This window comes from Cydia pomonella, chromosome 6 (assembly GCF_033807575.1).
Source record: "Cydia pomonella isolate Wapato2018A chromosome 6, ilCydPomo1, whole genome shotgun sequence".
Classification (NCBI taxonomy): domain Eukaryota; kingdom Metazoa; phylum Arthropoda; class Insecta; order Lepidoptera; family Tortricidae; genus Cydia; species Cydia pomonella.
The window spans coordinates 17,147,014-17,162,047 of record NC_084708.1 but is presented as its reverse complement, the minus strand read 5'-3'; the positions used below and the strand labels follow the sequence as shown (position 1 = coordinate 17,162,047).

The 15,034-nt window shown below is 40.0% G+C and overlaps 2 protein-coding genes across 2 annotated transcripts; both read left to right on the top strand.

Annotated features, from left to right (window-relative positions):
- Positions 1–1,928: 1,928 nt before the first annotated feature.
- Positions 1,929–4,998, top strand: LOC133519140 (putative SERF-like protein). The gene is made up of 3 exons (XM_061853089.1): positions 1,929–2,185; positions 2,607–2,721; positions 4,783–4,998. Exons 1-3 carry the CDS (start codon positions 2,179–2,181, stop codon positions 4,859–4,861), a joined length of 201 nt encoding a protein of 66 aa, XP_061709073.1. The 5' UTR covers positions 1,929–2,178; the 3' UTR covers positions 4,862–4,998.
- A 264-nt stretch (positions 4,999–5,262) lies between these two features.
- Positions 5,263–14,422, top strand: LOC133519139 (uncharacterized). The gene is made up of 4 exons (XM_061853088.1): positions 5,263–5,682; positions 10,831–11,017; positions 11,840–11,944; positions 13,736–14,422. Exons 1-4 carry the CDS (start codon positions 5,613–5,615, stop codon positions 13,848–13,850), a joined length of 477 nt encoding a protein of 158 aa, XP_061709072.1. The 5' UTR covers positions 5,263–5,612; the 3' UTR covers positions 13,851–14,422.
- The last annotated feature ends 612 nt before the right edge of the window (positions 14,423–15,034 follow it).

The following is a 15,034-nucleotide window of genomic DNA, read 5'->3' as shown; positions in this document are numbered from 1 at the left end:
TTAGTGAGAGTAAAAGAGAAAGATCCCCGCAATTTGCGAATTTCGGTTTTCGCGGTAGGCCCCCAGCGCCGCCTTGACAATGATCATATATATATTTCTGGTCGGGCTTTAGAAAAAACGCAAAATTTGATTTTTCTATGGAAGCAAAATCCTTCATTCTTACGTACGTACACGTACACACTTGTGTTCGTACGTAGGTACCTAATTGTATCATCTATATTCTATATTATACCACATTTTTTAGCACCGTCTACAACTTCACATAAGTTGTAGACGGTGCTAAGTCTTTGTCTTAAGGTTGACTGTTGACTGATAGAGAATCTAATAGAGAATGCCTTAAATCAAATAAATAATTTATTGCGAATCATGGTAAATTAGTTGTTACAAATAAATAATAGCTAGAAATAAAGTTTATTTGCATTAAGTTCGCCTTATGGCATTAAGTCCGCCTTTTGAACAGTGTGTTTTCTTATGCTAAATTTGAGTTACGCCGATGATATGGTTTTGTTGAGCGCATCGGCTCGTGGTTTGCGAAAACTTTTAAGTATATGCGAAACCTACGCCATCCAACATGGGCTAAAGTACAATGTGGATAAAACCCAATACATGGTGTTTGAGCCTACCGGCTATCGAATACCTAAGGTACCTCCCATCAATTTGAATGGTAGTCCTCTAGAAAGGGTAATGTCTTTTAAATACTTAGGCCATGTTGTCACCTCAGATTTAAAAGATAACATGGATATCGAGCGCGAACGGAGGGCCCTGTCGGTAACGGCAAACATGATTGCGCGTAAGTTTGCGCGCTGTACTAGGGAGGTGAAATTAACTCTTTTTAGAGCATATTGCACCTCCCTGTATACGTGCAGCTTATGGACGTACTACACTCAGCGGGCCTACGGGGCCCTCCGGGTCCAATATAACAACGCGTTCCGGGTATTGGTGGGGCTGCCCCGCTTCTGTAGCGCATCAGGGATGTTTGCTGAAGCGCGCGTCGATTGCTTTTATACAACTATGCGCAAACGATGCACATCCCTGGTGCGCCGGGTGTGGGCCAGCCCCAACCCAATCCTGCGCTCGATTGCCGAGAGGTTTTATTGCCCATATTTGAGGCATTATGATGATATGCATTATGAGGGTGGCATTTATTTAAAAACCCTCAATAAATAAAGATAAAAAAAAAAAAAAAAGATGATATGCATGTTTCTAGAAGTACCTATTATGTCTAACCACTAAGTAGGTGCTTCTAGAAACATAGCTGTCTTAGTAATTATTTAGTGATACGTTTGTACATATTAACATAGCTGTAAGTGCATACTAACACATTTATGAGTCTAAAGTTATTTAAATAAATGATTAAATAAAATAAAAATCGATGTTCGTCAATTGCAGGCATTTTTCTCTGTCCCTCTAATTACGTCTTAGTAAGAGTAAAAGAGAAAAATCCCCGCAATTTGCGAATTTCGGTTTTCCCGGTAGGCCCCTAGGGCTATAACCGCGAAAATCGAAGTTCGTCAATTGCGGGCAATTTTTTCTGTCACTCTAATTGGGACTGATTTCGGGCCCGTTATCGGAAGTGTGGATGTAATTGGCACTTTAACAATGATTTAACAGTCTTAACACTTGCACCGTCTGGGCTATTAAAACGGCTGCCAATTTAGCTTGGTCTCACTGTCTCACTCTAGTATTGCGAGAAGTACGAAATCTGTTTTTTTTTTTTAAATTGCCGCCTTTTCTACTGACGGAAATGGTTTGCTAAGCTTTATTTATACCGGGTATAAAAAGCTTTCATATGTCCGGATTTAACCGAAAGACCACGGACATCAACAATCATGTACCCCATACCTACAAATGCGACATGTTTGATCGTCTGTTAATACATATTGGCGTTTTATTTAATAGTCGTGTACTGGCAACAATACTCGTTTCATCGGATTGACCACCATTTTCCTCTTCACATTGTCGCCCATTTTATTGTTTGTGGCTAGTTGGTGGTTTTTATTTCCAAGCCAGCTGTTATCTTTTAGTTGTTTTCAAAGTTCCTTTCATTGTGCATAAAGGGTGGGCGGTGCGTTGTCTTAGGTTTCGGCCGGACTAGCGTATCGTCCGGACTTTGTGCCACTTCAGAGAAGACCAAATTTCGAGATTTCGACCTTGTGGTACTAATATAATCAAGTAAAGATGACCCGTAAGTAATTCCCCGAATTTGTTTAAGTAAACGAAAATATTTGTTTTGGTTGAAAATCATTCAGAAAACCTTACAACAGATATCATTCTTTCTCCTTATGATCTAATTTCATGGAATAATCTAGAGTCTGAGTAACGTACACACTAAAAAAATATCACTCGTCACTAGAAAAATATTACAACTATTAATTTTGTATTGTACTGCGTTTGTGTACATGAATTTCATAAATGTACCATATGGACAGTATAACTACTAAACAAATAACATATACATACATTATGTTTGCATTATTCATTAAAAACTATAATAATTTTCGTAGTAATTTTCTGTGACTAATCAAAGTTATGCTAGGATAAGCAGAAACATTAATACAGAAAAAAGGAACAGGCTGATGGATGTGGTGTATTTTACTTGTTTACAGGGGGAAATCAAAGAGATTTGGCCCGTGCTAAGAACCAGAAGAAGCAGCAGGAGTTAGCCAAGAAGAAAAATGCTAATGATAAGACAGGGCTGTCTTTATCTGAAAGGAAACATAGGTAATTTTATTTTTGCAGTAAAATCTTGTTAATCTGGCACTTCAATGGTCCGGTACACCCAGTAATCCGGCACTAAAATAATGCTTGCGGCTGCATTGCGGCTTAAATTATCAGATTATCACTCTTGAATATCATTATAAATACCTAAAAACAATTTTCTTTATATTGCAGCAGAATATTTAGCAGAATTGCTCTAACTTCCAGTAATCCGGCTCTCTTGTGTCAGCATTAATTAGTGCCAGATTAGTGAGATTGTAGTGTAATTGAATCTTTGATTTTAAAGGATACAAATTCACTAATCATTCTTTACTGCAGTACTTCAAGCCCATTCTATTATCATATATTCTATATACTCAGCAGTTAATACATTTTCTCAAACATGTTTGTACCCTGGCTAGGAATAAAATAACAGCAAAAAAAAAAGTTGATAGGCGGGTCCACATAGAGCGCACATACGCGCGATGCAATTTATTTGCGCACAAATCGGCCAGTGGAGATGTTCCTCGGCCGAGGCGCCGCGCGCGTTATCCTCGCTTGAGCGCTCCGCCTCGGCCGAGGCACGTCTACACTGGCCGGTTTGTGCGCGAGGAAATAGCCTCGCGCGTATGCTCGCTCTGTGTGGACCCGCCTAGACATATATCCCACTTAGGGATTGCAAACCGGATTGATTTTCAATCCGGCCGGATCCGGCCGGATTTTGGCCATGATCCGGCCGGACCGGATCCGGATTGGTATAGGGATATTAAAGTTAATTAAGTGACATATTTTTCTAGTTTTTTGCGTAATACGTATTCCTAAATCTATAATTTGAAGTTAATAAATAAATTCTTAAAAATAAAATAGAACTTAGTAGTAAAAAGTGTTACAATGTCAATATCACTTTAAAAACAAAATATGAAATCGGTTTTTTATTATATTTAACCATTCACAAGTACTCAAATTTTCGATTATATTTATGAATTTGAGTAGTTTACAAAGCCTGATGATGGGATTTGGGGTGGGAAATGGAAGTCCTTGAAAGGACAAGTTTTCCTAACTGTTCTTTGATTGAATTCTTTGTAACGTTGACATCCATTCTAGTAACAAAAGAAGATATATATTTTACTTTTAACCAAAGTGATATTAAATGCGCTACAATATTATCTTGCTCTCATTTTTTTGTGCGTGAAAGTAGTAGAATGTATGATTTTAAAAAATGTTGTTTAGGGATAGAAGGGCAAATTATAGGGAACGAAATACGACACAGCGGAAAGGGACTCTCTAAGAAAAGTTACATGGATCAAGTAAAGAATTGGCTAGACGTCATGTACGTACGAAGATGTAGGAAGAAATTGCATAAAATTGGTTGAAATTGTGAAGACAAAAGATTCTTTCTTAAATTTGAATAGAAAAGAATCTACTAAAGATTATCAATATACATTATACATATATATGATGAGCTCAACTCAAGTCGGTTGAGTACTGCCGACTTAATCCTGTTCATTTGTTTAGTTTTAATCTTCTATCACAACATTATGACACATTAACCTTAACATTAACCTTCTCTCTAGCATAAATTACAAATGCCTTCCATGGCATCTCCATCCTTTAATTTTTCCTTCTATTACAGTATTTATGTAAACGTCATATCATGCCAACAACATGAAAGAAGAAGAAATTCTCTCCTGTTCCCAGTTATCGTCATAATAAATATATTTTTATCTCACTATATTTAAACTTCTTTACTAGTTTTTTGTTCTATCCAACTTTATATCTCTCATCCGTCGCGTTTTCCTCACCTAAAACGCACAGCGCGTGCTGTATTTAGGCGTCTTTTTTATTTTACCGGATCCGGTCCGGATCCGGTGATTTTTACCGGATCCGGTAGCTCCTGAAAAGTGCCGGATCCGGCCGGATTACCGGATCCGCCGGACCGGATTGCAATCCCTAATCCCACTTAACACATTCACTGTCCCCATACAAAGTGATACGACAAGGCCACACGTCCAAGGGTGCTTTTGCTTAGAAGTTGTGAACTCCTGAATACAGAACATGTTAAAAATAGTTTTTGTTTTTTTATAGGGATGCGGAACTTATGAGAGAGAAGCAACGGAAAAAGGAGGAACAAGAAGGCCTCCATCAGAAACAAGCCGTAAATTAATATTTCATTCTTATGAACAATCACAAGGAAATTAAGTTTTTTGAAGAGGTGAAATGGTTCAAGTGATAACATAACAAGCAATTTAAATAAGAAATGTTTTAAATTCTGAGTTCCAACATAAAGCTAATATTACCACCTTTAAGATTTTTTCTTTGTATTATATTAAGTAAGCAACTATGGTTCACAAGCTTTCATAATACTATTATGATCTGAATATCGTGCTAATTAGCATCCTCTGTATCTTAGCATTTATGCAACAATTCAAGTTAATTTGACTGAATATGTTTGTATGTATGTATACTACTACTCAAAATACCCCTTTTTTGTACAATAAAGTATTAGAATAAGTACAAAGTACCTGTGTATATTATTTAATTATATCATATCCTTATAAGAGTCAGACCGAGATAAGTTGGCAGCGATTGTGATAGCCCAGGAGTGTCAATATGTAAACATCATACTTTCATATCTTTCGTAGAATGTATTGGTTCCCTCACATTCCAGGATTCTTTCTTTCTGCAGTCTATTAGAATTTTCATTTTAATTCTAGATACAAAAATCTGAGCTTTTTTGTACCTGTAAGAATCTAGTCAGTAGAAAGAATACAATACTCACGTCAGTAGTAAAAAAAAAGTAAATTAATCACTATGACAGTTGATTGTCAGTTTGTAACGTTGTTATTTGTTCGTAACGTTTATATATTTGGTAATATTTATTTTTTGTAAGCAATATAGGATTATAATTGCATAATATGTCTAATCAAGTGACAAATGATTTAAATGTGTGTGGGGTCGAGCAACAATCTGAAACAGGCGATGAACGTAAGTTAACCTCCACTTCACGACCCATCCCCATCACTCAACCGAGGCCCTAGTGCAAACCACTTCGTTCGTTCGTATAAGCGTTAAAATTGTGAGGGCCCATATAAGGCCTACTTTTTATTTCTTCTCATTCTTAACTTTCTCAGTGCTACTCATTTTAAGCGGACGTTCCTTTAACCCCTCAACTTCCAGCACTTAGAAAAATCAGTCTTAATCTAATCCTCTGGCATTTTTGTAGATACTGCACTCTGCAATAAATAAATATGAAAGTATGTAATGGCTAAAGTAGGTACATCCGGTACGAAGGACCTTGTCCGGATTTCAATTATTTAAAATAAATGTGAATTTTATGATGGATTGTCCACTTGGTACAATCATAATGTCACTGTCACACTACATAATCTGTAGTAAAAAAACGATGTTTTTTTTTTACTAGGTAATATTTTTCGAATTTAAGTGAGTACCTACTGTAACTTCTTGCATTCTATATTTTAATGGGAATGTTATCGTGTATCCGTATCCAGATGGCAACAAAGAGACATCGGACCGTCTATATAACCACTTCACATACCTTTCAGTAACTAACAGGGACACAGCTCACAGCTATACGTAGAAGTGAGATGCAAATAACTCTACCGTGTCTAACATATAGAGTCGTCCCTGTCATCAGTGTCCGAATTTAAGAGCCCTTAATCCTTGGAGCGTTCTCCGATTTCACGAAATAACGCTCGATAGATGGCGTTGGCGCTCGGTACGCGAGCGCCGGCAACGCGACGCGCGTTTCAATGCAGACTAGAATAATCTTGATAGTTTTCAATATAATTTCAAGCAACATTAATTTTAGTGTCATATGATATCATATGGGCACTCTTTATTTTATTGTATATGCACAGTAGTTTTTTTTTTATGTACCTACACTACTACTAAGTGTACAGACTACAGAGTGTACTATAACCCTTGCTCTTTATTCTGTCTCTTTCACACCAATGGAAAATGAAGAAGTTACTAAATGACTGCAGGTATAAATAAAGTGTATTAGTGCGATAGAGAGACAGATAGTGTTTCGTTGTCGTATCGTAAACGATTGGCATGTTGGCCACACACTTGCTTAGTGCCTAGCCAAAATACCAATCGTTTGCGTATATTAGTGCGATAGAGAGAGAGAGAGTAGTGTTTCGTTGTCGTATCGTAAACGATTGGCATGTTGGCTACGCACCCATGATACCTAGCCAAGAAGCCAATCGATTGCGCATATTAGTGCGATAGAGAGACAGATAGTGTTTCCTTGTCGTATCGTAAACGTTTGGCATGTTGGCTACGCACCCATGCTGCCCAGCCAAGATGCCAATCGTTTGTGCATATTAGTACGAGAGAGAGACAGATAGTGTTTCGTTGTCGTATCGATTGGCATGGTGGCTACGCACCCATGCTGCGTAGTCAAGATGCCAATCGTTTGCGCACATTAGTGCTATAGAGTTTCAGTGTTATTTGAAATCACGTTAGGGTTTGTATTATTATTTTTGACCCGAATGAAGTCCATCCAGGTTCTTATGATGGAGTCAGGAGTTGGTCACCAGAACTCCTAATCTACTCATTATAATTCCATCGTGTTTGGGCTCAAGATTTGCCCTCACGAGCACCATCAATCTAGATGATGTTCAGGGTCTCATGAGGGAGTCAGGAGTTGGTCACTAGAACTCCTAATCTACTCATTATAATTCCATCGTGTTTGGGCTCAAAAGATTTGCCCTGACGAGTACCATCGATCTAGATGAAGTCCAGGGTCTCATGATGGAGTCAGGAGTTGGTCGCCAGAACTCCTAATCTACTCATTATAATTCCATCGTGTTTGGGCTCAAAAGATTTGCCCTGACGAGTACCATCGATCTAGATGAAGTCCAGGGTCTCATGATGGAGTCAGGAGTTGGTCACCATAATTCCTAATCTACTCATCATAACTCCATCGTGTTTGGGCTCAATAGATTTGCCCTCACGAGCACCATCAATCTAGATGATGTTCAGGGTCTAATGATGGAGTCAGGAGTTGGTCACTAGAACTCCTAATCTACTCATTATAATTCCATCGTGTTTGGGCTCAAAAGATTTGCCCTGACGAGTACCATCGATCTAGATGAAGTCCAGGGTCTCATGATGGAGTCAGGAGTTGGTCACCAGAACTCGTAATCTATTTATCATAACTCCATCGTGTTTGGGCTCAATAGATTTACTCCGACAAGCACCATCAAATTACCATTATGATGAATAGATTAGGAGTTCTGGTGACCAACTACTGAGTCCATCATGAGACCCTCGACTTAATCTAGATCGATGGTACTCGTCAGGGCAAATCTATTAAGCCCAAACACGATGAGGTTATGATGAGTAGTTTAGGAGTTCTGGTGACCAACTCCTGACTCCATCATGAGACCCTGGACCTCATCTAGATCGATGGTGTTCATCAGGGCAAATCTATTGAGCCCAAACACGATGGAGTTATGATGAGTAGATTAGGAGTTCTGGTGACCAACTCCTGACTCCATCATGAGACCCTGGACCTCATCTAGATCGATGGTGCTCATCAGGGCAAATCTTTTGAGTCCAAACACGTTGGAATTATAATGAGTAGATTAGGAGTTCTAGTGACCAACTCCTGACTCCATCATGAGACCCTGGACTTTATCTAGATTGATGATGCTCGTCAGGGCAAATCTATTGAGCCCGAACACGATGAGGTTATGATGAGTAGATTAGGAGTTCTGGTGACCAACTCCTGACTCCATCATGAGACCCTGGACCTCATCTAGATTGATGGTGCTCGTCAGGGCAACTCTATTGAACCCAAACACGATGGAGTTATGATGAGTAGATTAGGAGTTCTGGTGACCAGCTCCTGACTCCATCATGAGACCCTGGACCTCATCTAGATTGAAGGTGCTCGTCAGGGCAACTCTATTGAGCCCAAACACGATGGAGTTATGATGAGTAGAGTAGGAGTTCTGGTGACCAACTCCTGACTCCATCATGAGACCCTGGACCTCATCTAGATCGATGGTGCTCATCAGGGCAAATCTTTTGAGCCCAAACACGTTGGAATTATAATGAGCAGATTAGGAGTTCTAGTGACCAACTCCTGACTCCATCATGAGACCCTGGACTTTATCTAGATTTATGATGCTCGTCAGGGCAAATCTATTGAGCCCGAACACGATGAGGTTATGATGAGTAGTTTAGGAGTTCTGGTGACCAACTCCTGACTCCATCATGAGACCCTGGGCCTCATCTAGATCGATGGTGTTCATCAGGGCAAATCTATTGAGCCCAAACACGATGGAGTTATGATGAGTAGATTAGGAGTTCTGGTGACCAGCTCCTGACTCCATCATGAGACCCTGGACCTCATCTAGATTGATGGTGCTCGTCAGGGCAACTCTATTGAACCCAAACACGATGGAGTTATGATGAGTAGATTAGGAGTTCTGGTGACCAGCTCCTGACTCCATCATGAGACCCTGGACCTCATCTAGATTGAAGGTGCTCATCACGGCAACTCTGTTGAGCCCAAACACGATGGAATTATAATGAGTATATTAGGAGTTCTAGTGACCAACTCCTGACTCCATCATGAGACCCTGGACCTCATCTAGATCGATGGTGTTCGTCAGGGCAAATCTTTTGAGCCCAAACACGATGGGATTATAATTAGTAGATTAGGAGTTCTGGTGACCAACTCCTGACTCCATCATGAGAACTTGGACTTCATCCGGGTCAAAAATAATAATGCAAACCCTAACGTAATTTCAAGTGAAAATGCGTTTTTCAGAAAATCGCAGCCAAATAACACTAGACCTTACTCATAGTGTTGTGTTCCTGCCGGTGAGTAAGGTTGCCAGAGCTCAACGAGGGGCGGGAGGGGGTTAGGGTCGGCAACGCGCATGTAACTCGTCTGGAGTTGCAGGCGTACATATGCGGGCCGTATGCTTGTTTGCCACCGACTTAGTATTAAAAAAAAAGTAACACTGAAAATCCATCAATAAGCGAGTCTGTTAGGCATACTGTAAAAAATGAACTTTTATTAAGATTTTCTAATCGCAGTATATAGCACTTCTCGGAACTCCGTAGCTGATTACGATCGCAACGAATGCCTGACAATCGAGCACAGGTCCGTCCTCTAAGCGCGCTCCGCGCGGACTGAGAGCGGGGCGTCGCTGCTGCGTGATTTATACGTGTTTTAAAAAAATATAAATTTACGGCAATGTAGGTCCCATAGTTACGATTTTTTTTTATAGGTTAACATAAAGTTACAGTTTGCTATAATATTATTTTTAAAGCAAAATATGCGTACAATTTGCGGAAATAAAATATAATAAAACCCTGTTTTCGCCAAAAAAATGAAGAAAACTCGGAAGGTATTTTATCAGTTTTTTCAAATGAATCTTCGATTGTTAATCATTCCAGCCCCTCGTACGAGATATGTTGAATCAAATTGTAGTCATTCATGTACCAAATGATTCTTGTTTATAGCAAAATTGAGAACCGAAACGCCACATCTCACTGCAAAATTTGGAAAAGACTCCCAAAAAACCTCATTAAAAAAGAGGTTTAAAAGAGAAAATGAAAATTTGAACTGTTGGAGCCCCTAGTTTAGGAAACGATTATTTAAGTACGTTATCAGTTTTTGAATAAATACTAATAGTTACGTCGTAATCTTGAATGAAAAAGGAAGCATTTTACAAAATACGCTCGTCTGTAGGAATAAGGACTCTTAAGTGTGTAAAGTCCATGTTAGTATATCTTGCGTTATCACACGCGACTTCAAGTACCTATGGTATGGAGTACGCACGACAATAGCCAGGTCCGCACAGAGCGGTGTCCACGGGCGAGGTAAACGCACGCGCCGCCTCGGCCGAAGCACGTCTACACTGGCCGGGTTGTGCGTGAGGAAATTGCCTCGCGCGTATGCTCGCTCTGTGTTGACCCGGCTATTAACGCAAGTTATGCTAAACGGTCAGTTCCAATCATCAAATGAAGAAATGGTGTTCATTAGGGTCCACACAGAGCGAGCATACGCGCGAGGCAATTTCCTCACGCACAAACCGGCCAGTGTAGACGTGCCTCGGCCGAGTATTAATTAATGTATCACCAACACAGTTGCAGAGTTCAATAAAACCCTGTCAATGAGCTACGAAGTGCTGCCGTTGTTTGAACGTCAGTACAATGCCTTCGTGCGTACGCGACAGTACTCCATGAGGACGAACGAGAAGCTGCGCAGTCGGTGGCATGACCGGCTGCTTGGTAAATCCGACAGGGGCATGAGGACGTTGCCTAATGTCGTCAGGTATTTCAATAAATCGATTCTAGGGCCAATTGGATCAACCACGATCGACGGATAGTCAGCAGAGAACTTATGAAACAAGACATTTCGTACTCTATTTTGCATACGTTTTATTTGGGTTCATATAGCGATGACAGTTTGATGCATACGACCCTGACACTGCTATCTACAGCCGTGTTATATGGTGAGCAACCAAGCTCCTGACATTCCTTGAAGTTGCAATAAGGTTAAAATCCCACTCTTTTTTCTGAGAACCACGTTCGACGAGTTGCCCTTCTGTCGCACTTGTAAATTCTTAAGTAAGTGTGACAGGGAGGCAACACTTCGAACATGGCTCGCGGTAGACCCTCTAGTTTCAACTGCAGCCAAGTCAGTGCTATAACTGCGAAAATAGAAGTTCGCAAATTGCGTGTGCATCTTTCTCTGTCACTAATTGCGCTTTCATTGGAGTATAAGAGAAAGATCCAATTTGCGAATTTCAGTTTTCGCAGTAGGCCCTCTTGTATGCTTTTTAACGATTGCGCTATCTACGTTACGCTTTGCACTTCTAGCCTTGGTGATAAATCAGCACACAGTTGGTAACCAACAATGTCACAACAAAAGGCTTTCCACAGCTGTCATCACCTTGACCTCGGTTGGGGAAAACCAGCAAGTTCATCTTGGCCAGAAGTTTCGTTGGCGACCATTACCTACGCCGACGACTAATCAAAATATCTCATTGGCTTATTGTACAAGACCATAGATAATCCAGTCAATCGAAAGATAACGTCTGAAATGCGCGAAATTACCTTCATTTTTTAAAGGAAAACTTTCATGTACCTACAGCGACTACCACTTCCATAACTGCTGTACCAAGCTAATGGCGTCGCAGTCGCCAGCCAACTTCCCGACGTTCCGTCGTCACCTAGTGCCAGGGCCCGGCGTTGATAAGTACGTTCTTACCTATTCTCATATTTCCGTATTCTAGACGTTTCGTAACTAGCTCTTACTTCTTTGACAGCAGTTAAAATATGTAGCTTGACCATTTAGTCCAAACTTCGATTTTTTAAATTAATTTTCGTATTAAATTTGCTACCCTTTTACTTGACGTTGGCTATGAGCAACAAAAATTACCAGCGTAACGAAAGTAAGAAAGGGATTTTTTCCTTGCGCTCCACGATCCGCGCACGATGTCTGGGGATACGGGAGGGTGTGCGCCACGCTTGCACCGGGAGCGGGTTCGTGGTGGCCAGAAGGTGTCCCCTACGATTCCTCGGATAATGTGTACGGACTGTACCAAGTTGGTTATTAAGTTCTGTTACTCGATTTGCAACCTGTTTATTTCCGTTAAAACAAATGCTACCGAAAAAATAGCATAATGTGGTGGATTTGTGAGCTATAATTATATACCACACATAACGCTTATCTCGTCGTATCTATAATAAATTGGGGCCTAAAAGAGAATCGTATCGCAGTATTGCACAAATGTGGGCACCCGCCAAACATGATTCTGAAGTTGCTTGAAAACCTAAAAATCAATAAACAATTTGTTTATCGCCCAATTAATAGATACAATAGTACTCAGAGCTTCGATGACCGCAAGAGGTCTGGAAGACCACGCACCGCATAAAGGCAGTGAAGGCGAGAAATGCAAGAAACCTCGTCCGGAAGCAAAAGTTGTTGGCAATACAGATGTCTGTGAAGAGAAGCTCCCTAAAAAAAGTTATCAATGAAGACCTTTGACTACACGCTTACCGCAGACAAAAAGGTTGCTTAATGGACGATTAAAGACTAACCAATAGTGAAGCCCTTAAGCCACACCCTATTTCAAAACCAGCCATGAGTCTTTCAACAGGACTCCGCTCCATATCCATAGCATATAAGGCAAAAATAACTCGAGCCTGGTTTCGAAGGAACAAAATTGACTTTACAAATACAAGTAAATAAATATATAGTTAAGACAGTGACGGAATTAGACATGACAATCGTGCGTGCCGCTATTGATGACTGGCCTCGTCGTTTGAGGGCCTGTGTCAAGGCCAGAGGAGGCCATTTTGTATGATATTGTCATATGAAATTCCTGATTTTGTGTACTTCATTTTAATATATAGTTTATTCAACTTTCGTTCGTATATTTTATGTAGATAAAGATTATTGCAGTAACAGAATTTAGTAACCAACTAGGTACGAGTACCTAGCCCATATGATACAACAGGCCCAATCTTTCAACTTTCCCGGTGCGTCCTAATTACGGAGGAACTTCGAATAGTTCCAAAGGCCTATCTAGCGACCAAACATACGACTAAGACAAATCATTGGCTTCTGTAGTTTTTCGTAAGCAGTAACCTGCTAACATAATATTTTCATACAAAATCATTATTTAAGTCTTAGGCACAATGAAGGTTTAAACTAAAATATGTATAATATATAGCTCGTCAACAGTGCCTCCGAGTCATTTAAGTGCAGGATTAAAAAAACAAGCTGAAACCAGTATAGACTCTGACCACGCTAACTTTGCAAAAACTTGGCAGTTTTTGCAAAGTAAGCGTGGTCAGTCTATAAGCTCTATACTTGACGTAACCCATAGCATGAAAACTTAGCGTGGTCCGACTTAACTATGTATTTTATTTTGATCATTTTTGCCAGGTAGAAAGTCATTGGTGGGATTTTATCATTGCTACTAGACAGTATCCGGATTACTATTTCAGAAAGTCACCTCTAAACTATTCGGCATTTTTGCAGGTACGGCCAGAAACCTATACCTGCAGACATGATGTTGAGGAAATCCGAACGCAAACGTAATAGTCCAGCTGGCAAAAACAAAGCCAAGACACGGGCAACGGAGCCAGTGCCGTAGCGTGAACAAATCTAGCCGTGGGAGGCGAAATCGCATCTGCCAGGCCTTTTTCCTTCAATGCGCGTATATATTCCCAAAGCGTATGAGAAAATAAGGGCGCCTCCCACGAGGCTGTGGGCGAGGGGCCGCTTCGCCTACGCCACTGGAGAGAGCAACTGAAGCCGTTAACGTGTCTGTGAAATTGTTTACGATGTATTGGTTGGTGGTAAACATAATAAGTGAAGTTAAATATAACCGACACGGGTGTGCCAACTACATGTACACACACACTACCTTCGTGTACCATGCGCAATAAAGTCGTGTGCATATATTATTGGCACTTTGTCCATGTCGATATTTAATCCCTTGACCTAGCAGCGAGACACTTATTTGATCAATTGTGGACCTTATATCCTTGGAATAAGGATTACGAATCGTAAGTTAACTGTGTGCGCTGGTACCTAGCAATAAGTATTGTGGTAATATTCAGTTGAAAGTCTGTATTGGATACTATATAGGTATGTATGTATTACTTTTGTAGCTGTATTTATAATGTAATTGTAATGGAATAATAATTATTATTATTTTTGGTATTTCTTTGTTTTTCTCTCCAATTGGAGGATGTTTTGTTTCCATATCCGCGGGCTTTTGGCCAAACGAATGTAGAAATATCATTTAGTCTTTATTGTTCTAAAGCTAGAAATTTCCGGACTATTCTGCATGTGTTCATAATGGCAGCTTTTTGTAGGAGGATATACGTGAGTGCACTGACCTATCACACACAGACAGTTAGTCCTCATAAGGCTAATCTGCCAAAAGTGAAGCCGAAACTCGATCGATGTGTGCGTGCGACGCTCGTGTCTTACGCTCAGCGACACACACATATATACAAAAACGGGTTGCCAGAGTTCATTTATTCCCCTTAAAGTAGATGGATTTTAACCACATCCTTATACTTGGCTATCAATCATTTGGGAGTGTGTATGTAGATATTAAATTTGTAGCAAAAGCTTTCAAGGTTTCTTTTAAGGACTTTGCATTTCTGTACTTTGTGAAATAATGTTTAAATAAAAAAACGTTTATTTTTTTTATTTTACAAATGTACACAGATAATAGCTGGTAGAATTGACTTCGGAATAATGATTTTAAATGATAAATATTTAATGACGATCATTTGGATTTGATTTGGTTTGATTTTATTTGAC